The following is a 24,440-nucleotide window of genomic DNA, read 5'->3' as shown; positions in this document are numbered from 1 at the left end:
ATAATCTGCTGTTTGATATTGTATTCTACTAAATTTGAGATTGGTGCTAGTGTTTCCTTGCTTGCTTCAGTTACTTTTCTGTTATCTGGTAGTTACGGATTCGAGACCTTGAAGGAGCTTTGCAGGTAGAAAAGGCCAGCCAAGCAGAAGCTGTTGCGGATTTGGAAATGATCAAGAATGAATTCAAGGAAGTCGAAAATGCATATGAGCGAGAAAAGCATAATGCGCAAGAGAGCTTTGCAAAACTAAATGTGTAAGTGTTATATTGTAAAACTCTCCAAGTTAATATTGAGTTTATGAAATCTATATGAATATGAATGTGGAGTACTAGGAAAATATGGAAATGCTCTGTTGGAATTTGAAGTATCATGGCCATTCCGAGGAGCCCTAGAAATACAGAAATACTTTATGATTCCAGAAAGTGAATATATTAATGTATTTTATATTATATATACTGATGTAATACCATATCTTTAAATACCTTGACTTCTAGGCCACCTAAAATGGTCTATGTGGAGATGGGTAATGTTTGAGATTTTATCCAATTGTAGAAATAATAGTAGGAGTAATAATGCTGCCGGGAACTAGCATGCATGTAGCTCACTTCATACCCAGCATCTGCAACATGTGCAAGTTCCTGGGCCGGGAATTGAACCTATATAAGAGCCATGACCTGAGCCACAGCAGTGACAACGCCTTAGCATGTTGCTCCACTGGTAGGTACTCTTTTTTTTTTTTTGGTCTTTTGCCTTTTCTGGGGCCGCTCCCGTGGCATATGGAGGTTCCCAGGCTAGGGGTCAAATCGGAGCTGTAGCCACTGGCCAACACCAGAGCCACAGCAGTGGGGGACCTGAGCCGCGTCTGCACCCTACACCACAGCTCACGGCAACGCCAGATCCTTAACCCACTGAGCAAGGCCAGGGACTGAACCCACAACCTCATGGTTCCCGGTCGGATTCGTTAACCACTGCGCCATGACGGGAACTCCTACGCACTCATTTTAACCCTGTTTTATAGATGTGACAGTTGGGCCTGAATGAGGGTCAGAGAACACAGCTAATAAGTGGTGGAGCCAGCATCTTGCTTCTACTGATTTTTACCTTTTTCTTTTCAAAATTCTTTCATCAAAAGTGCTTTAAAAATTTTATAATTGTTTAATATGTTTCCAAAAATAAGCCAGTAGTAGATGTTTTAAACCATTTCCTCTGAGAGAGTGAAATGTATACTCCCATTGGTACACAGCATAATGATAGCTTTATACATTAGAGTTATATATTCATTTTGAATATTTGTTTCTATTTATGGTAGATAATGGTTTTCTATTAACAGTTGTAATGTAGTTTCTTTTAAAAATATTTCATTTAACTTATGAGTTAATTTAAACAAATGTAGTATTTAGAATAGTAGTAATTATTGTGAGAATGGCAAAAATTTTAAAGATGGAACTTGACAGACTGAAGTTTGAAATTTTTTTTTTTTTTTGCTTTTTAGGGCCACACTTCAGCATATGGAGGTTCCCAAGGTAGGGATTGAATTGGAGTTACAGCTGCAGGCCTATGCCACAGCCACAGCAAAGCAGGATCCAAGCTGTGTCTGAGACCTGCACCATAGCTCACTGCAACGCCAGATCCTTAACCCACTGAGGGAGGCCAGGGATCAAACCTGCAACCTCATGGTTCCCAGTCAGATTCATTCCCGCTACATCATGAAGGGAACTCTGAAAAATTTAAAACGCTTTAACTATGATTACCTTTATTAGAATGTTTATGATAGATTAAATTAGTAAGTCTTACGTGAATTTTCTTGCTTCCTCTAGAATGACTTAAATGACATTTTGTGAACATTATTTGAAGGTCTTATGCTCCTTTATTTCCTTTGAACCTGAACATTTATATAGGAATATGTTTGACGGACTTTTATGTAGTACAGCCTTCTTTGTTGCTAGTGACCTCAATTTTGACCTACTAGTGAAACTTTAAGCAGTCTCTCTGTGTTTCCAACAATTAAAGCTTTCCAGCAATGAGATTTCTTTGGGGACACTAGTGAGTTCCCTGCTCTGAAAAGTTCAAAACAGAGGGTGGATGGTTCTCTGTCACGGATGCGGAAGAAGAGAGTCCTCCAAAGGTTGGACTAGAGGAATTTTAAGATACCTGCTAAGCAAGTGCTCTAAATGAACTTATTTACAAAACAGAAACAGACTCACAGATTTTAAAAACAAACTTATGGTTACCAAAAGAGTAAGGTGGGGGAATAAATTAGGAGTATGGGATTAACATATACACACAACCGTGTATAAAACACTCAACAAGGACTTATTCTATAGCACAGGGAACTCTACTCAATATTCTGTGATAACCTATATGGGAAAAGAATCTAAAAAATAGTGTGTATATATATACAGTTACATGTATACATACATACACAATATGTACACCTGAAATTAACACATTGTAAATCAACTATATTCCAAGATAAAATAAAAATTATATTAAATTGAAAAAAACAAACTTTACTTTCCACCAAAAAAAGGTGACCATTGCTAAGCTCTAAGATTTTAACCAAAGTACTTTTAAAATATGACCCCAAAGCAAATTTGTCCTTAAGTTTGTTTTGTTATTATTTGTGTTTTTGTGTTTGAAAGATTTTACACAAGTTTTGTATTCCAATAAGCACAACTAACAGTTCTAAATATTAGTTATGTATTCCAACTAAGCATCAGCTAACAATCCTAAATACCTTTTTCTTTTTTCCCTGCTTTTTAGGGCCTCACTTGTGGCATATGAAAGTTCCCAGGCTAGGGATGAAATCAGAGCTACAGCTGCTGGCCTATGCCACAGCCACAGCAACACACTATCCGAGCTGCATCTGCAACCTATACTACAGCTCAAGGCAGCACTGGGTCTGTAACCCTCTGAGCAAGGCCAGGAATCAGACCCCATCCTCATGGATACTGTTGGGTTCATTTCCACTTCACCACAGTGGAAACCTCACAGTCCTAAATGCTTTAACATGATGTCCCTCATCTGTTCTTTTTTTTTTTTTTATTATTTTTATTTTATTTTTTTTGTCTTTTCTAGGGCTGCTCTGGTGGCACATGGAGGTTCCCAGGCTAGGGGTCTAATGGGAACTGTAGCTGTCAGTCTACACCAGAGCCACAGCAACACAGGATCCGAGCCGCATCTTCGACCTGCACCACAGCTCATGGCAACGCCGGATCCTTAACCCACTGAGCAAGGCCAGGGATCGAACCCGCAACATCGTGGTTCCCAGTTGGATTCGTTAACCACTGTGCCACAATGGGAACTCCTGTTCTTTATTTCTTTATAACTGTGCTATAATAATAAAAGTTAATAATAATGAACAAGAAACAGTAAACATTAAGTAGTAATTAGAGCCCATTGCTTATTGGTAGTCCCTGTGACTTCTGGTCCCCCATCCCGTCTTCCTTTTTATTGTATGTAGTATGACAGCCACTTCCTTTCCATTTATCTGTGGTATGAGAAGGATGATAAGACATGAGGGATGATTGGATAAGGTATTTCATTTTCTACTTGTACTTCTGATTCTTTTTTACAATCTTCTTTAAACTCTTTTCTCAGATATTAATTTTTCTTTCTTTTTTTCTTTTTTTTTGCCTTTTCTAGGGCCGCTCCTGCGGCATATAGAGGTTCCCAGGCTAGGGGTCGAATTGGAGCTATAGCTGCTGGCCTACACCACAGCCACAGCAACGCCGGATCCTTAACCCACTGAGCAAGGCCAGGGATCGAACCCGCAACCTCATGGCTCCTAGTCGAATTCGTTAACCACTGAGCCAGGACGGGAACTCCTCAGATATTAATTTTTCAAAGTAGTTCTAAGTTTTGGATAATGTATTTCAAAAGGTGAATTTATATTTTAGGTCCTTAAGGTAAATAATACATTTAATTTACCATGGTGAAAGTAGTGAGTTTATTTATTTATTTATTTTTGCTTTTGCCTTTTTAGGGCCACACTTGCGGCATATGGAAGTTCCTAGGCTGGGGCTGAATCAGAGCTACAGCTGCCTGGCTCCATCACAGCCACAGCAAAGCAGGATCCGAGCCGTGGCTGCAATCTACACCACAGGTCACCGCAACACTGGATCCCTGATATCAGCACTGAGCGAGGCCAGGGATTGAACCAGCATCCTGATGGATACTAGTCAGATTTGTTTCCACTGTGCCACAACGGGAACTCCCGAAAGTAGTGAGTTTTGAGGTAGGACATTTTTTTACTTTTTTACTTGTGGGACAGGACTGGTTTAGCAAGTGATGATAACCAAGTTATAGAGAAATTGCTGCCTGAACCTTATTGGTAGTTAAGATTTTTAAGCTTCTATTTCTTCTCAGGTAGATCCAGGCAGCATCTCATTAAAAGGCAGGACAGGAAAGCTGTGTGTGTATTTCAGAGTTTTAATTTTGTCCAGTAGTTTCATAACAGTGCATATTCCTGCATAAAACTATTTTAGATGGGATATATATATGTGCATATGTGGATGGAATGTACATATGCATACATATTAAATGGAATCTATGTACATATTTTAATATATAATTATATGTTAATATTATATATAATAATATGATAAAATTATTATAAGTGAAACGTCCTTTAAACAGCTCAACTAAGAGTTTGAACAGTAATAGGCTATTTAAACAAATACATAATATAATCTTAGATAGAATATACATATATTCAGTATTTCTATAATCAAAAAATTTAAAAATTATTTTAATTTTTTTGTCTTTTTTTTAGGGTTGTACCCCAGCATATGGAGATTCCCAGGCCAGGGGTCAAATCAGAGCTGTAGCTTCTGGCCTGCGCCTCAGCTATAGCAACATGGCATCCGAGCGGCATCTGTGACCCTTACCACAGCTTACAGCAGCACTGGATTCTTAACCCACTGAGTGAGGCCAGGGATCGGACCTGTGTCCTCATGGGTGCTAGTAAGATTTGTTTCCGCCGAGCCATGAGGGGGACCTACTCCTATGATCAAATTTTTTAAGTTCTAAATTTTTTCCATTGAAAACTTTAAGTATAAAACTAAAACTTTTCAGGAGTTCCCGTTGTGGCTCAGTGGCTACGAATCCCAGATGTGGCTCAGATCCCACATTGCTGTGGCTCTGGTGTAGGCTGGTGGCTACAGCTCAGATTAGACCCCTAGCCTGGGAAAATCCATATGCCGTGGGAGCGGCTCAAGAAATGGCAAAACAAAAACAAAACTAAAACTTTTCAGTAATCTTTTTATTTCAAATCTTTCAATATATCAAGTCTTCATTAGTTGTGGTAACTGATTGTTGGGCAAAGGTAGGGAGAAGGAGAATCATAGTAATTTTTTTTTTTTTTAGTTGAAGTGTAAGAGTTCCCATCACGGCGCAGCAGAAACAAATCCGACTAGGAACCATGAGGTTGCAGGGTCGATCCCTGGCCTCACTCTACTGCAGTTGGATTCTTAACCCTCTTTGCAACAGTGGGAACTCCTAATATTTGGTCTTTTAAGAAACCTCTATACTGTTCTCCAGAATGGTTGCACAAATTTACATTACTACCAACAGTGTAGGAAGGTTCCTTTTTCTTCACATCCTATCTAGTGTTTATTATTTCTAGACTTTTTAATGTTGGCCATTCTGACTGGTGTGAGGTGATACTTCATTTTAGTTTTGATTTGCATTTCTCTAGTAATTAGTTATGTTGAGAATCTTTTCATGTGCCTATTGGCCATCTGTATGTCTTCTTTGAAGAAATGTCTATTTTAGTTCTTTTTTTTTTTGACAATTTAAATTTTTTTGTATTACGGTTGATTTGCAGTGTTCTGTCAATTTCTGCTGTACAGAAAAGTGACCTAGTCATATACATATTTTTATTTTTCTCACATTAGCCTCCATGATGTTCCATCACAAGTGACTAGATATAGTTCCCTGTGCTGTATAGCAGGATTGCATTGCTTATCCACTCCTAATGCAGTAGTTTGTATCTATTAACCCCAAACTCCCAGTCCATCCTACTCCCTCCTCCTCCTCCTTGGAAACCACAAGTCTATTCTCCAAATCCATGAGTTTGTTTCTTTTCTGTAGATAGTTTCCTTTGTGCCATATGTTAGATTTCAGATATTAGCGATATCATATGGTATTTGCTTTCTTTTATCTCTCTTACTTCACTTAGTATGAGAGTCTGTAGTTTCATCCATGTTGCTGCAAATGGCATTATTTTGTTCTTTTTTATGGCCGAGTGGTATTCCATTGTGTATATACCAATCTTCTTCTTTTCTAAAATATTTTTAATTTAATTTAATTTTTTTAAGAATTATTTTTTCCACTAGAGCTGATTCACAGTGTTCTGTCAATTTTCTACTGCACAGCAAGGCGACCCAGTCACGCATACATGTACACATTCTTTTCTGTCACATTATCATGCTCCATCACAGGTGACCAGAAATAGTTCCCAGACATTGTTCTTTTTTAAGGCTGAGTAGTATTCCATTGTGTATATGTACCACATCTTATCCAATCATCTGTTGATGGACATTTAGGTTGTTTCCATGTCTTGGCTATTTCGAATAGTGCTGCAGTGAACATACGGATGCATGTATCTTTTTCAAGGAAAGTTTTGTCCAGATATATGCCCAAGAGTGGGATTGCTGGGTCACATGGTAGTTCTGTGTATAGCTTTCTAAGGTACCTTCATACTGTTTTCCAGAGTGGTCGTAGCAACTTACATTCCCACCAACAAGTGCAGGAAGGTTCCCTTTTCTCTACACCCCCTCCGGAATTTGTTATTTGTGGACTTATTAATGATGGCCATTCTGACTGGTGTGAGGTGGTATCTGGTAGTAGTTTTGATTTGCATTTCTCTAATAATCAGTGATATGGAGCATTTTTTCATGTGCTTGTTGGTCATCTATCTTCTTTGGAGAAATGTCTTTTCAGGTCTTTTGCCCATTTTTCCATTGAATTGTTGGCTTTTTTGCTTTTGAGTTGTGTAAATTGCTTGTATATTCTAGAGATTAAGCCTTTGTCAGTTACTTCGTTGGAAACTATTTTCTCCCCTTCTGTAAATTGTCTTTTTGTTCTTTTTAATGGTTTCCTTTGCTGTGCAAAAGCTTGTCAGTTTGATTAGGTCCCATTGGTTTATTTTTGCTTTTATTTCTGTTGCTTTGGGAGACTGACCTGAGAAAACACTTGTAAGGTTGATATCAGAGAATGTTTTGCCTGTGTTCTCTTCTAGGAGTTTGATGGTGTACTTGTCTTACATTTAGGTCTTTGAGCCATTTTGAGTTTATTTTTGTGCATGGTGTGAGGGTGTGTTCCAGTTTCATAGATTTGCATGTAGCTGTCCAGGTTTCCCAGCACCACTTGCTGAAGAGACTGTCTTTTCCCCATTTTATGTTCTTGCGTCCTTTAATTGACCATAGATGTCTGGGGTTATTTCTAGGTTCTCTCTTCTGTTCCATTGGTCTCTCTGTCTGTTTTGGTACCAGTACCACAATGTCTTGATGACTGTGGCTTTGTAGTGTTGCCTGAAGTCTGGAAGAGTTAGGCCTCCTGCTTGGTTTTTGTTCCTGAGGATTGCTTTGGCAATTCTGGGTCTTTTGTGGTTCCATCTAAAGTTTTGGATTGTTTGTTCTAGTTCTGTGCAAAATGTCATGGGTAATTTGATAGGGATTGCATGGAGTCTGTAGATTGGTTTCGGTAGTGTGGCCATTTTTACAATATTAATTTAATATGTATTAATATATTATTATTACTCAAATGAATTTATCACATCTGTAGTTGTATAATGATCATAACAATCCGATTTCACAGGATTTCCATCCCACAACCCAAGCACATCCTTCTACCCCCCAAACTGTCTCCTTTGGAGACCATAAGTTTTTCAATGTCTGTGAGTCAGCACCTGTTCTGCAAAGAAGTTCAGTCTGTCCTTTTTTCAGATTCCACATGTCAGTGAAAGCATTTGATGTTGGTGTCTCATTGTATGACTGACTTCACTTAGCATGATAATTTCTAGGTCCATCCATGTTGCTAAAAATGCTGGTATCTTGTTCCTTTTAATGGCTGAGTAATATTCCATTGTGTATATGTTCCACAGCTTCTTGATCCACTCCTCTCTCAATGGACATTTAGGTTGCTTCCATGTCTTGGCTATTGAAAAGAGTGCTGCAATGTCCATCGGAGTCCATGTGTCTTTGTGAGTCATGGTTTTTTCTGGATAGATGCCCAGGAGTGGGATTGCTGAATCAAATGGTAGTTCTATGTTTAGTTTTCTGAGGAATCTCCATACTGCTTTCCAGAGTGGTTGCACCAATTTACAATCCCACCCACAGTGTACTAAGGTTCCTTTTTCTCCACACCCTCTCCAGCACTTATTGTTTGTTGACTTTTGGATGATGGCCATTCTGGCTGGTATAAGGTGGTACCTCATCGTGGTTTTGATGTGCCTTTCTCTACTAATGAGTGATGTTGAACATCTTTTCATGTGTTTTTTGGCCGTCTGTATGTCTTCTTTGGAGAACTGTCTGTTTAGATCTTCTGCCCATTTTTTGATGGGGTTGTTTGTTTGTTTGGTATGGATCTGCAGAAGATGTTTATAAATGTTGGAGATTAATCCCTTGTCAGTTGAATCACTTGCAAAGATTTTCTGCCATTCTGTGGGTTGTGTTTTTGTGTTGTTTAGGGTTTCCTTTGCTGTGCAGAAACTTTGAAGTTTGAGTAGGTCCCATTTGTTTATTTTTGTTTTTATTGTCAATACTCTAATAAGAGGTGGATCTGAGAAGATGTTGCTGTGGTTTGTGTCAGAGAGTGTTTGGCCTATGTTTTCCTCTAAGAGTTTTAGAGTGTCTGGTCTTCTATCTAGGTCTTTAATCCATTTGGAGTTTATTTTTTGTGTATGGTGTTAGGGAGTGTTCTCATTTCATTCTTTTCCATGTGGCTGTCCAGTTTTCCCAGCACCACTTATTTGAACAAGCTGTCCTTTCTCCATTGTATATTCTTGCCTCCTTTGTCATAGATGAGTTGGCTGGAGGTGCGTGGGTTGATTTCTGGGCTTTCTCTCCTGTTCCACTGATGTATATTTCTGTCTTTGTGCCAGTACCATGCGGTTTGGATGATTGTAGCTTTGTAGTATAGTCTGAAGTCTGGGAGCCTGATTCATCCAGCTCCATTTTTTTTTTCTTCAGGATGTCTTTGGCTCTTCTGGGTCTTTTGTGTTTCCAAACAAAGTTTAAACTATTTTGTTCAAGTTCTGTGAAAAATGTCCTTGGTAATTTGATAGGGATTGCATTGAGTCTGTAGATTGCCTTAGATAGTATAGTCATTTTGATAATATTAACTCTTCCAATCCAAGAGCATGGTATATCTTTCCATCTATTTGTGTTATCTTTGATTTCTTTCATCAGTGTCATATAGTTTTCAGAGTACAGGTGTTTTGTTTCTTTAGGTAGATTTTCTCCTAGGTATTTTATTTTTTTGGATGTGATGGTAAACGGGATTGCCTCCCTAATTTCTCTTTCTGCTCTTTCATTGTTATTGTATAGTAATGTTGTCAATTTCTGTGTATTAATTTTGTATCCTGCAACTTTGCCAAATTCATGGATGAGCTCTAGCAGTTTTCTGGTAGAGTCTTTAGGATTCTCTAGGCACAGTATCATGTCATCTGCAAATAGTGATAGTTTTACTTCTTCCTTTCCAATTTGGATTCCTCTTATTTCTTTTTCTTCTCTGATTGCTGTGGCTAGGACTTCCAAAACTATGTTGAAGAGTAGTGGCGAGAGTGGATGTCCTTGTCTTGTTCCTGATCTCAGTGGGAATTCTTTCAGCTTTTCACCATTGAGAATGATGTTTGCTGTGCTTTTGTCATATATGGCCTTTATTATGTTGAGGTGGGTTTCTGCTATGTAGGGGCATATATATTAATGATTGTTATATCGTCTTCTTGAATGGATCCTTTTTCCATGAAATAGTGTCCTTCTTTGTCTTTATGGCCTTCATTTTAAAGTCTCTTTTGTCTGATATGAGTATTGCAACTCCTGCTTTTCTGTCTTGTCTCTTGGCATGAAATATCTCTTCCCATCCTCTCACTTTCAATCTATATGTGTCCTTTGCCCTAAGATAAGTCTCTTGTAGACAGCAGATTGTAGGTTTTTGCTTTTTTATTTTTATTTTTATTCTTTTTATTTATTTTTTTTGTCTTTTCTAGGGGCACACCCGTGGCATATGAAGGTTCCCAGGCTAGGGGTCTAATTGGAGCTGTAGCTGCTGGCCTATGCCAGAGCCACAGCAATGCCAGATCCGAGCTGCATCTGTGATGTACACCACAGGTAATGGCAATGCCGGACCCTTAACCCACTGAGCGAGGCCAGGGATTGAACCTGCAACCTCATCGTTCCTAATTGGATTCGTTAACCACTGAGCCACGATGGGAACTCTGGTTTTTGCTTGTTTATTCAATCTTGCACTCTGTGTCTTTTGACTGGAGCGTTCAGTCCTTTGACATTTAAGGTAATTACTGATAGATATGTATTTATTGCCATTTTAAACCTTGTTTTCTGGTTGATTCTATATTTCTCTTTCCTTTTTTCTCTGGTTGGATATTTTCCATTTATTTTATGCTTGAGTACTTTTCTTTTTAGTTTCTGTGAATGTAAAGTTAGGTTTTAATTTGTGGTTGCCCTGTTGTTTAAGTTTGTTAACCCCTTCCTGTATCTGCTTGCTTTGGCCTTATAGTCAAATAGGCTCAAACACATTATTTAAAAAAAAAAGAAAAAGAAAAAGAAAAATGAATCCATCTTTTCTTACATTCCTTCCCCACATTTTATGATTTTGTAGTCCTTTTTTAACATCTTCATGTTTGTCATTTTGCTGTTCCTTGTGCTTATCGATTTTTCAATGGTTTTTTAATTTTCCTTTTAGATTTGTATGCTGACTTATTTATGTGATTGCTTTCCAATTGTGGTTTCCTCCACCCTATTTTTTTTACTCCTTTTTTTATTTAGAGAAGCCCTTTCAGTATTTCTTTTAGAATGGGTTTAGTATTGCTATACTCTTTTAGCTTTTGTTTGTTGGAGAAATTCTTTATTCCCCCTTCTATTTTAAATGATGTTCTTGCTGGATCGAGTATTCTAGGCTCCAAATTTTTTCCTTTCAGAACTTTAAATATATCTTGCCACTCCCTTCTGGCCTGTGGAGAAGTCAGCTGATAGCCTTATGGGGATTCCCTTATATTACCACTTAGTTTTTCTCCTGCTCCCTTTAGAATCCTCTCTTTGTCTTTAGCTTTTGCCATTTTTATTATAATATGTCTTGGTGTGGCCTATTTGGGTTCAACTTGTTTGGGGCCCTCTGTGCATCCTGTATCTTGATATCAGTTTCCTTTGGATTGGAAAGTTTTCAGCCATAATTTCTTCAAGTATGTTTTCATTTTTTTTTTTTGTCTTTTTGCTATTTCTTTGGGCCGCTCCCGCAGCATATGGAGGTTCCCAGGCTAGGGGTCCAATCGGAGCTGTAGCCTTCGGCCTACGCCAGAGCCACAGCAACGCAGGATCCGAGCCGCGTCTGCAACCTACACCACAGCTCATGGCAACGCCGGATGGTTAACCCACTGAGCAAGGGCAGGGACCGAACCCGCAACCTCATGGTTCCTAGTCGGATTCGTTAACCACTGCGCCACGACGGGAACTCCTCTTCAAGTATGTTTTCAATCGCCTTTTTTTTTTCTTCTCCTTCTGGAATTCCTATTATATGTAGATTTGGCCACTTTATCCCATAGATCTCTTATATTGCTTTTGTGGTTTTTCATTTGGTTTTCTGTCTGCTGTCCTGATTGTGTGATTTCCACTATTTTATCTTCCAAGTCACCAATTCATTCCTCTGCATTTTCCACTCTGCTCTTTAGTGCCTTTAGCTCAGTTTGTATCTCTGCAAATGAATTTTCTGTTTTTTCTATGTTCCTCCTTATATTTTCTAGTTCCTTTCTGAAGGAATCTGCATTACTTTTTGTCTTTGATCTTAATTCATTGATATTCAGCCTTAATTCCTTCAGTATTTTCACTATTTCCCTTTTGAACTTAATGTCTGTCAGACTACGGAGGTCTGTTTCATTGTTTGCTATTTCAGGTGAATTCTCATGTTCCTTTAACTGGGAATGGTTTCTGAGCTTCTTCATCTTGCGTATGTTTTTCTTTTTCTGTAAATTTGGGGAATACAAACTATAGTCTTGGGGGGCTACTTCTATGCAAGAGCACCCATTTGTGTTTTGTGGGGGGGTTACTATTTATTTTTCACATGGGAGTTTGAATATTTTCTGTCTCTTTCTTTGGTGTGAGCAGGCTGTTATACCCAGGATACTCAGTGTCTTTTCAGGAAGAAGGAGGCAATGGGTAGGGCTAGTAGGCAGTGCCTGGTTGCTGGGCTCTCAGCAGCAGCAAGGACCTATTGAGGAAGTAGGAACGTGGCGCAGGTTATTCCTAGTTGCAGGGCCCTGGGAAGTGGTAACGAGCCTTATGCAGATTGACAAGGTGCCCAGAGCATTTGGCAGTGGCAGCAACATGGTGTGTGAGTTCCTAGGGGAATGAGAGCTACAACAGTTCATGTTCAGTTGCAGTGCCCTCCTCTGAGTTGATTGGAGCCATAACTGGTGCCTGTTCAGGGACCCCTAGTGATAGCGGTCCACGCCCACATCTAGAGTCAGTTATAACTGCAGTGGTTTGCCCCCACCACCTGCAGAACACGAAAGAAACACCCCATCTCACTTAGCCCACAGAGGAGGTGCTACACAAGCTGCTCCTTGTTGCAGAATCCTGGGAAGTGACAGAGATCAAACTTGTGGCCAGTGTCCAGAGCATTCGGCAGCGGCAGCAACTGGGCAGGTGTGCTTTCAGGGGTTTGAGAGCATCAGCAGGTGGTGTTTGGTCACAGTGCCCTCCTCTGTGGTGCCCTTGAGGTAATGGGGGCTGTAGGTGGTGCCTGTTCACAGATCCCTAGGGGTGGCGTCCACGCCCACCTCTGGCATCAGTGATAACTGCAGTGGTTTGCCCCTGCCGCCTACAGACTGCACGGGAAGCACCTCAACCCACTTAGCCCCCACAGGAGGTGCCCCCTAATTGTAGGTTCCTGGGAAGGGACAGTGATAAAGCATCTGGGCACTGCCTAGAGCATTCAGAGGGGCACTGTCTGGGTGGGTGTGCTACCAGGGGACCGAGAGCAACAACAGGTGGCTTTCCATCGCAGTGTTCTCCTCTGTGGTGCCCTCTGAAATGGGGCTGCAAGTGGTTCTTGTTGAGGGATTCCCAGTGGCAGTGGGCCATACCCACCTCTGGAGTCAGTGATAACTGCAGTGGTTTGCCCCTGCCACTTGCAGATCCGTCAGAAAGCACCCTGACCCACTTAGCCCACATAGGAGGTGCTGAACCAACTGCTTCTAGTTGTACAGTCTTGGGAAGGGACAGTGATCAAGCATCTTGGTGCCACCCAGAGCATTTGGCAGTGGCAGCTGCATGGTGGGTGTGTTCCCAGGGGCGTGAGAGCAACAATGTGTGGTGCTTGGTTACAGTGCTCGCTCTCTTTTTTTTTTGCCAATCCTTGAGGTGACTAGGGGGGCAGGTGGAGCCCACTCACAGGTCTGCAGTGATGGCAGGCCATGCCTCCCACCAGCCTCTGAGAAGACTGCTGCATTATGTCCCTGCCTCCTGTAGATCACTCAAGAGGCACCATGTTGTATTTAGCCCCCACTGCCCTCAGCCCACACAAGAGGTGCCCAGTCTCCTGTAGCCTGAGCAAGTGGCTTATTGCCACCTGCAGCCTGCGCCAGAGCTGCCCTGCCCTCTGAGAGCCTGCTCATGTGCGTGTGGGGAGATTCCTATGGCTGTCTGCCCCTCCTCCTCTTGCCCTCCCCAGCAATGGTACCTTGCTTCTCCTGGGGGCCTGGACCTTCTCCCAGGTTCCCTCTTCTGTGGCATTCCACTCCCCAGCCTGTAGCACACTGCTGCCCCACCTGTGGCACACTGTTCCTTAGCCCCTCAGGCTGTCCCCATACAGCCAGCTACAGTCCTCTCCCTGGGACCAACCTCCGGAGCCTGAGTCTCAGTGCCCAGCCCTCACCTGAGTGTCTCAGCCTGTACTGTCCAGAACGGTGGTTCATATGATCTGTGTGGTTCTCATTCTGCTTTGCCCTCCTCAGTCCAGCTGCTGTGCTTTTCTCAGCGACTTCGAGGTCCCTCCATCTCGGCTGATCTCCCCATCGGTTAGGTGGCTTCCCAGCATGTGGATTCCTTTTCTCCTTCACAGCTCCCTCTCAGGAATGCTAGTCTCATCCTGATTCCTTCTCTCTCTCTCTTTTTTTCTACCCAGTTACATCAAGAGTTTCTTGCCCTTTTTGGAGGTTTAAGTACTCCTGACAGCATTCAGTAGATGTTCTGTACAAGTCGTTTTACATGTAGATGTGGCGCTTTTTTTTTTTTTTTTTTTTTTTTTTTTTTGTCTCTTGTCCTTTTAGGGCTGCCCCTGCGGCATATGGAGGTTCTCAGGCTAGGAGTCTAATCAGACCCACAGCAATGCAGTATCTGAGCTGCGTCTGCAACCTACACCACAACTCACAGCAACACTGGATCCTTAACCCACTGAGCGAGGCCAGGGATCAAACTTGCAACCTCATGGTTCCCAGTCGAATTCATTTCCTCTGCGCCACAATGGGAACTCTGATGTGTTTTTTTTTTTTTTTTGATGTGTTTGTGGGAGAAGGTGAGAAAGACATTTTACTCCTCTGCCATCTTCATCCACTTCTACCACATCTTCTTAATACATTCATCTGTCGAGGAACATTTAGGTTGTTTCCATGTTTTGGGTATTGTGAATAGTGCTGCAGTGAACATAGGGGTGCATGTGTCTTTTTCAATAAAAGTTTTGTACATATTTATACACAGGAGTGGGATTGTTGGATGATATGTTAGTTGTATATGCAGTTTTCTTAGGTACCACCATACTGTTTTCCATAGTGGTTGTACCAATTTACATTCCCAGCAACAGTGAAGTAGGGTACCCTTTTTTCCAGACCCTCTCTAGCATTTTTTATTTGTGGACTTGTTAATGATGGCCATTCTAACTGGTGTGAAGTGGTACCTCATAGTAGTTTTGATTTGCATTTCTCTAATAATTAATAATGTTGAGCATTTTTTCAAGTGCCCGTTGGACATCTGTATATCTTCTTTGGAGAAATGTCTATTAGATCTTCTGCCCATTTTTCAGTTGGGTTTTTGGTTCTTTTGTTGTTGAGTTGTGTAAGTTGTTTGTATATTTTAGAGGTTAAGCCCTTGTCTGTTGCATCATTGGAAACTATTTTCTCCCATTCTGTAGGTTGTCTTTTTTTTTTTTTTATAGTTTCCTTTGCTGTGCAATGGCTTGTCTGTTTGATTAGGTCCCATTGGTTTATTTTTGTTTTTGTTTCTGTTGCCTTGGGAGACTGAGCCAAGAAAACATTTGTATAGTTGATGTCAGAGAATGTTTTGCCTATGTTCTCTTCCAGGAGTTTGATGGTGTCTTGTCTTATGTTTAAGTCTTTAAGCCATTTTGAGTTTATTTTTGTGCATGGTGTGAGGGTATGTTCTAGTTTCATTGATTTATTATGAAGCTGTCCAGTTTTGCCAGCACCAATTGCTGAAGAGACTGTCTTTTTCCCATTTTATATTCTTGCGTCCTTTAATTGACCATAGATGTCTGGGGTTATTTCTAGGTTCTCTCTTCTGTTCCATTGGTCTCTCTGTCTGTTTTGGTACCAGTACCACAATGTCTTGATGACTGTGGCTTTGTAGTGTTGCCTGAAGTCTGGAAGAGTTAGGCCTCCTGCTTGGTTTTTGTTCCTGAGGATTGCTTTGGCAATTCTGGGTCTTTTGTGGTTCCATCTAAAGTTTTGGATTGTTTGTTCTAGTTCTGTGCAAAATGTCATGGGTAATTTGATAGGGCTTGCATTGAATCTAGATTGCTTTGGGTAGTGTGGCCATTTTTACAATATTGATTTTTCCAACCCAACCCAAGAGCATGGAATATCTTTCCATTTCTTTGCATCCTCTTTAATTTCCTTGATTAATGTTTTATAGTTCTCAGCACATAAGTCCTTTACCTCTTTGGTCAGGTGTATTCCCATGTATTTGATTTTTTGGGGTGCAATTTTAAAAGATATTGTATATTTGTATTTTTATTACATGTTTAATTTCATTTTTAGTAATTGGTCTGTTCAGTTGATCTATTTCTTCTTGATTCACTTTTGTTGGGCTGTACGTCTCTAGAAAGTTGTCCGTTTCTTTTAGGTTGTCAAGTTTGTTGGCATACAGTTGTTCATGGTATTCTCTTACTTTTTTTTTTTTTGTATTTCTGCAGTATCCATTCAGATTTCTCCATTTTCATTTCTTATTTTGTTTTTTGAATGCTTTCTCTAATCTTCTTGGTGAGTCTGGCCAGAGGTTAGACAATTTGGTTTATCTTTTCAAAGAACCAGCTCTTGGTTTTATTGATTTTTTTTGAATCGCTATTTTATTAATTCCTTCTCTGATCTTTATGATTTCCTTCCTTCTGCTATCTTTAGGTTTTGTTTGTTCTTTTTCTAATTCTTTTAGGTGGTGGGTTAAGTTGTCAATTTGGGATTTTTCATGTTTTTTTGTATCTCTGTGAACTTGCCTCTGAGCACTGCTTTTGCGACATCCCACAGATTTTGAATGGTTGTGTTTTCATTATTATTCATCTTGAGGCATTTTTTAATTTCTCTTTTGATTTTCTCATTGATCTATTGATTCTTTTTAGTAGCATGTTGTTTAGTCTCCATGTGGTTAGTTTTTTATTGTTTCTTTTCCTGTGGTTTATTTCTATTTTCATGCCATTGTGGTCAGGGAAGATAATTGAAATTACTTCTGTACTCTTAGATTTGTTGAGGTTAGTTTTGTGCCCCAGTATGTGGTTAATTCTTGAGCATGTTCCATGTGCACTTGAAAAGAATATATATATATATTTCATTTTTTTGGATGTAATGTCCTGAAAATGTCAGGTCTAAGTTTTCTTTTGTGTCATTTAGGATCTCTGTTGCCTTATTGATTTTCTCTCTAGAGGATCTGTCCATTGATGTAAGTAGGGTATTAAAGTCCTACTATGATTGTATTCCCATCAATTTCTCCTTTTATGTCTATTAGTTTTTTGTTATATGTATCTAGGTGCTCCTATATTAGGGGCGTATGTATTGACGATTGCAATATCCTCTTCTTGAATGGATCCTTTTTCCATTAAATAGTGTCCTTCTTTTTCTTTTCAGCCTTTCATTCTAAAGTCTATTTTATCTGATAAGAGTATTGCAACTCCTGCTTTCTGTCTTTTACATTTGCATGAAATATCCTTTCCACCCCCTCACTTTCAATTTATATGTTTCCTTTGCCCTAAGGTGAGTCTCTTGTAGACAGCATATTGTAGGCTCTTGTTTTTTTAAATCCAATCTGCCACTCTGTGTCTTTTGATTCGTGCATTCAGTCCATTGACATTTAAGGTAATTATTGATAAATATGTATTTATTGCATTTTAAATCTTGTTTTCCACTTGAGTCTCTGTTTTTTCTTTCTTTCTTTTTTTTTTGGTTGGATGATTTCCTTTTATTTTGTGCTTGTATCATCTTGTTTTTAGTTTTTGTGAATGTATTTTTTGGTTTTGATTTGTGGTTCCCCTGTTTTTCAAGTATGTTAACCCCTTTCTATATCTGCTTGCTTTAACCTTACAATCAAGTAGGCTCAAACACATTCTAAAAAAGAATCTGGATTTTCTTACTTTCCTTCCCCACGTTTTATGATTTCAAAGTTCTTTTTAAACATCTTCATGTTTGTCCTTTTGCTGTTCCTTGTGTTTATCATCATTTTTTTCAATGGTTTTTTAAAATTTCCTTTTAGATCTGTATGCTGGCTTATTTAAGGGATTGCTTTCCAATTGTGATTTCTTCCATCCTATTTCTTTTTACTTCTTTTTTATTTAGAGGACCCTTTTCAGCATTTATTTTAGAATGGGTTTAGTATTGCTGTACTTCTACTTTTTGTTTTTTTAGAGAAAAATTTTTATTTCTCCTTCTTTTGAAAATGATATTCTTGCTGGGTAGAATATTCTAGGATGCAAATTTTTCCCTTTTAGAATTTTGAATATATCTTATCACTGTCTTCTGGCCTGTAGTGTTTGAGAAATCTGCTGATAGCGTTATGAAGGGAGGTCCCTTAAAATTATGTCTTTGTTCTTTTCTTGCTGCCTTTAGAATCCTCTCTTTAGCTTTTGCTATTTTTATTATAAAATGTCTTGGTGTGTACCTTTTTGGGTTTAACTTGTTTGGGGCCCTCAGTCCTTCCTGTGTCTTGATATCTGTTTCCTTTAGATTGGAAAGTTTTCAGCCATAATTTCTTCAAATATATTTTCAATCCCCTTTTCTTTTTCTTCTCCTTATGGAATCCCTGTTATGTGTAGATTGGCCCACTTTATATTATCCCATGATCTTACTCCTCCCATCTTGATTCTTTTCTATTTAGTTCTTATGCCCATTTTTAAAAATTATTACTTGCTTCTTGAGAAAAGTTTTTATGTGACAGAAAAAGACCTGATTTAAAAATATGCTTGATATTGAAATTTTCAGAGTGAAGAAGGACAAAACATGAGAATGCCTTGACATGGGAAGGGGCTTGTGCCCATATTTTTGATAGGGTTTTTTGAAAAATATTAAACTGTATGAGCTGTTTGTATATTTTGGAAATCAATCCCTTATTAGATGCATTGTTGGCAAATATTTTTTCCCATTCTATAGGTTGTCTTTTTGTTTTATTTTTTCCTTTGCTATGCAAAAGCTTTTAAGTTTAATTAGGTCCTATTTTTTTTCCCATACCTGTGGCATATGGAAGTTCCCTGGCCAGGGATCAAACCCACATTACAGCAGCAACCCAGGATGCTGCAGTGACAATGCTTGTTCCTTAACCTGCTGTGCCATAAGAGAATTCCTATTTTTGTTTTTATTTCCATTACTCTAGGAGACAGATCAAAAAAATATTGTTGCACTTTATGTCAAAAAGATTTTGCTTAAGGTTTTCCTTGAAGAGTTTTGTATTACTTGATCTTACTTTTAGGTCTTTAGTCCATTTTGAATTTATTTTTGTATATGATGTTAGAGATCATTTACTGTTTTGATTACTGTAGCTTTGTCTGATTCCTCATGCTTCATTCTCTCTCAAGATTGTATTCAGCATTTGTGTTTCCATACAATTTGGGAAAATTTTTTTTGTAGTTTCGTGAAAAATGTCATTGGTAATTTGATCGGGATTTCATTGAATCTGTAGATTGTCTTTGGTGGTGTAGTCATTTTAACAATATTGGTTCTTCCAATCCCGGAACAGAGTATACTGTTCCATCCATTTGTTTTGTCATCAATTTATTTCATCATCATCTTACAGTTTTCCAACTATTGGTCTTTTGTTTCCTTTAGTAGATTTATTCCTAGATATTTTATTCTTTTTGATGCGATGATAAATGGGATTGTTTCTTTAATTTCTCTTTCTGATATTTCATTGGTAGTGTGTAGAAAAAAAACAGATTTGTGTATATTAATTTTGTATTTAGAAACTACCAAATTTATTGATGAGCTCTAGCAGTTTTCTGGTAGCTTTTTAAGAATTTTTTTTTTTTGGTCTTTTTGCTATTTCTTTGGGCTGCTCCCGTGGCATATGGAGGTTCCCAGGCTAGGGGTCCAATCGGAGCTGTAGCCACTGGCCTACGCCAGAGCCACAGCAACACGGGATCTGAGCCGCGTCTGCAACCTACACCACAGCTCACGGCAACGCCGGATCGTTAACCCACTGAGCAGGGGCAGGGACCGAACCCGAAACCTCATGGTTCCTAGTCAGATTCGTTAACCACTGCGCCACGACGGGAACTCCTTTTTAATAATTTTCTATGTGTAGCATCATTCATCTGCAGACACTGACAGTTTCATTTCTTCTTTTCCAGTTTGGATTCCTTGGCTTTTTTAACTTCTCTGGTTGCTGTGGCTAGGAACTTTCAGAACTATGTTGAATAAAATTGGTGAGAGTGTGCATCCTTGTCTTGTTCTTGATCTTAGAAGAAAAACTGTGTTGAATATGATGTTAGGTATGAGTTGTCATATATGGCCTTTATTATGTTGAGATATGTTTCCTATGTGCCAACTTTTTTTTTTTCTTTTGTCTTTTTGTCTTTTCCAGGACTGCACCTGTGGCATATGGAGTTTCCCAGGCTAGTGGTCTAATCAGAGCTGTAGCCACCGGCCTATGCTACAGCCACAGCAATGTGGGATCTGAGCCATGTCTGTGACCTATACCACAATTCAGGGCAATGCCAGATCCTGAGCGAGGCCAGTGATCAAACCCTCAACCTCATGGTTCCTAGTCGGATTCATTAACCACTGAGCCACGACAGGAACACGTATGTGCCCACTCTTTGAAGAGTTTTAAATAATAAATAAACATTGAATTTTATCAAAAGGTCACTCTGCATCTATTAAGATGATCATGTTTTTTATTCTTCAATTTTTTTTTTTTTTTTGCTTCTTAGGGCCACAGCATGGCACATGGAGGTTCCCTGCCTAGGGGTCCAATCGGAGCTACAGCTGCTGGCCTATGCATACTCACAGCAATGCAGGGATCTGAGCTATGTTTCTGACCTACACTATAGCTCATGGCAGCGCTGCATCCCCAATCCATTGAGCGAGGCCAGGGATCAAACCTGCAACCTCGTGGTTCCTAGTCAGATTCAGTTCCGCTGCACCAGGATGGGAACTACACTTCTTCAGTTTGTTAATGTGGTATATCACATTGATTGATTTGTAGATATTGAAAAATCCTTGCATCCCTGGGATAAATCCCACTTGATTATATTGTATGATCCCTTTAATATATTGTTGTATTTGGTTTGCTAATATATTGTTGAGGATTTTTTACATCTGTGTTCATCAGTCATACTGGCCTGTAATTTTCTTGTTTTGTGATATATTTGATGGGTTTTGGTGTCAGGGTGGTAGTGGCCTCATAGAATAAGTTCAGAAGTGTTCCTTCCTCTGCATTTTTTCTTGGAATAGTTTCAGAGGATTAGGTGTTAAATCTTTTCTAAATATTCCAAAGAATTCAGCTGTGAAAACATCTGGTAACAAACTTTTGCTTGTTGGGGGTCTTTAAATTACTGAGTCAATTACAGAATTGGTAACTGGTCTGTTCATATTTTCTTTTTTTTTATGGTTCAATCCTGGGAGATGGTATCTTTCTAAAAATTTGTCCATTTCTTCTAGGTTGTCCATTGTATTGGTGTGTAGTTTCTTGTAATAGTTTCTTATGATCCTTTGTATTTCTAGGATGTTGGTTATAACTGCTCCTTTTTCATTCTCAAATTTTTTTTTATTAAAGTATTATTGATTTACTATGTTGTGTCAATTTCTTCTGTAAAGTGACCCAGTCATACTTAAATATACATTCTTTTTGTCATATTATTTTTTATCATATTCTATCATAAGAGATTGGGTTTAGTTCCCTGTGCTATATATATAATAGGACTTCATTGTGTATCCATTTTAAATAGAGTAGTTTGCATCTATTAACCCCAAACTCCCTTCCCCCTTCACATCAAAGAGAGTGTTCTGTATGTCTGTGAGTCTACTTCTGTTCTGTAGATAGGTTCATTTGTGCCACATTTTAGATTCCTTGTATAAGTGATATTGTATGGTGTTTGTCTTTCTTTCTGACTTTACTTAGTTTGAAAATCTGTGATTGCATCTGTGTTGCTGCAAATGGCATTATTTCATTGTTTTTAATGCTGAATAGTATTCCATTGTGTATATATACCACATCTTCTTAATCCATTCATCTGTCAATGGACATTTAGGTTGTTTCCATGTTTTGGCTATTGTGACTAGTGTTTCAGTGAACATAGGAGTGAATAATTTCTCCTTTTTCATTTCTGATTTTATTGATTTGGGTCCTGTCCCTTTTTTCATGATGAATATGGCTAAAGGTTTATTAATATTGTTGATCTTTTCAAAGAACCAGCTTTTAGCTTCCTTCATCTTTTCTATTTTTCAGTTTTTCTTTTATTTATTCCTGCTATGATCTTTATGATTTCTTTCCTTCTACTAATACTGTATTTTTTTAGTTCTTCTTTCTCTAGTTAGGTTGTTTATTTGAGATTTTTCTTGTTTCCTGAGGTAAGAATGTATTGCTATAAACTTCCATCTCAGATCTTCTTTTACTGCATTCCATTCATTTGGATTGTCATGTTTTCATCTTCATTTGTATCTTGGTATTGTTTTTCATTAAAAAAATTTTTTTGAAATATAGTTGATTTACAATTTTATGATAGTTTCTTCTATACAACAATATGATTCAATTATACATGTATGCATAAGCATTCTCTTCAGATTCTTTTCCCACATAGATTATCACAAAACATTGGGTAGTTGTCTGATATACAGCAGTTTCCCTTTGACCACTCATTCCATATACCTCTGTGTGCATATGCCAATCCCTAATTCCAGTCCATCTGCCCCCGCCACTTTACCATTTGGTAACTCTAAGTTTGTTTTCAAAGTCTCTTTCTGTTCCACAAATAAGTTCATTTGTATCTTTAAAAAAATATTCCTTGTGTTTGTGTTTTTTGATAGTTTTTTTTCTTATAGTTGATTTGTAGCCACTTAGTATTGTGGTCAGAAAAGATGCTTGATATGATTTCAGTTTTCCTAAATTTACTGAGGCTTGCTTTGTAACCCAGAATGTGACCTATACTGGAGAATATCAAATGTGCACTTGAAAAGAATATATTTTCTCCTGCTTAGATGGAAAACTCTATAAGTAATAATTAAGTCTGTCTGATCTAATATGTCTTAAGGCCTGTGTTTCCTTACTGATTTTCTGTCTGAATGATCTATTGATATAAGTGGGTTGTTAAAGTACCTCCTCCCATTATTATGTTACTATTAATTTCTTTTTTTTTCCTTTTTGCTTTTTAGGGCCACACCCATAGCATATGGAAGTTCCCAGGCTAGGGGTCGAATCAGAGCTGCAGCTTCTGGCCTACACCACAGCCACAGCAACGCAGGATCTAAGCTGCATCTGCAACCTACACCACAGCTCATGGCAACGCCAGATTCTTAACCCACTGAGCAAGGCCAGGGATCTAACCCACATCCTCATGGATACTAGTTGGATTCATTTCCACTGAGAAATAGTGGGAACTCCTCAATTTCTGTTTTTTATGGCTCTTAGCATTTGCCTTATATATTGAGGTGCTTCTATGGTGAGTGAATATATATTTACAACTGATGTATGTTTTTTTTGGATTAATCCTTTTATCATCATATTATGTCCTTCTTTGTCTCTTATTACATTCTTTATTTTTTTTTTATTTTCTCACTGTAAGCAAGGGGATCAAGTTATCCTTACATGTATACATTACAATTACATTTTTTCCCTACCCTTTGTTCTGTTGCAACATGCGTATCTAGACAAAGTTCTCAATGCTATTCAGCAGGATCTCCTTGTAAATCTATTCTAAGTTGTGTCTGATAAGCCCAAACTCCCGATCCCTCCCACTCCCTCTCCCTCCCATCAGGCAGCCACAAGTCTCTTCTCCAAGTCCATGATTTTCTTTTCTGAGATGTTCATTTGTGCTGGATATTAGATTCCAGTTATAAGTGATACCATATGGTATTTGTCTTTTTCTGGCTCATTTCACTCAGTATGAGATTCTCTAGTTCCATCCATGTTGCTGCAAATGGCATTATGTCATTTTTTTTATGGCTGAGTAGTATTCCATTGTGTATATATACCACCTCTTCCAAATCCAATCCTCTGTTGATGGACATTTGGGTTGTTTCCATGTCCTGGCTATTGTGAATAGTGCTGCAATGAACATACGGGTGCACGTGTCTCTTTTAAGTAGAGTTTTGTCTGGATAGATGCCCAAGAGTGGGATTGTGGGGTCATATGGAAGTTCTATGTATAGATTTCTAAGGTATCTCCAAACTGTTCTCCATAGTGGCTGTACCAGTTGACATTCCCACCAACAGTGCAGGAGGGTTCCCTTTTCTCCACAGCCCCTCCAGCACTTGTTATTTGTGGACTTATTAATGCTGGCCATTCTGACTGGTGTGAGGTGGTATCTCATGGTAGTTTTGATTTGCATTTCTCTTATAACCAGCGATGTTGAGCATTTTTTCATGTGTTTGTTGGCCATCTGTATATCTTCTTTGGAGAAATGTCTATTCAGGTCTTTTGCCCATTTTTCCATTGATTGATTGGCTTTTTTGCTGTTGGGTTGTATAAGTTGTTTATATATTCTAGAGATTAAGCCCTTGTCGGTTGCATCCTTTGAAACTATTTTCTCCCATTCTGAAAGTTGTCTTTTTGTTTTCTT

The 24,440-nt window shown here is 38.8% G+C and overlaps 1 protein-coding gene across 5 annotated transcripts in view; it reads left to right on the top strand.

Annotated features, from left to right (window-relative positions):
• CCDC171 (coiled-coil domain containing 171) overlaps positions 1 to 24,440 on the top strand; it is a 356,155-nt gene that overhangs the window by 80,915 nt on the left and 250,800 nt on the right. For all 5 annotated transcript variants that reach the window (XM_047767619.1, XM_047767618.1, XM_047767620.1 and 2 more), the window contains one exon: positions 93 to 253. In XM_047767619.1, coding sequence (XP_047623575.1) covers positions 93 to 253 — 161 coding nt within the window. The remainder of the gene's footprint in view (positions 1 to 92; positions 254 to 24,440) is intronic.

Source organism: Phacochoerus africanus, chromosome 2 (assembly GCF_016906955.1).
Source record: "Phacochoerus africanus isolate WHEZ1 chromosome 2, ROS_Pafr_v1, whole genome shotgun sequence".
Taxonomy (NCBI): domain Eukaryota; kingdom Metazoa; phylum Chordata; class Mammalia; order Artiodactyla; family Suidae; genus Phacochoerus; species Phacochoerus africanus.
This window is presented reverse-complemented; position numbering and strand designations above follow the sequence as displayed.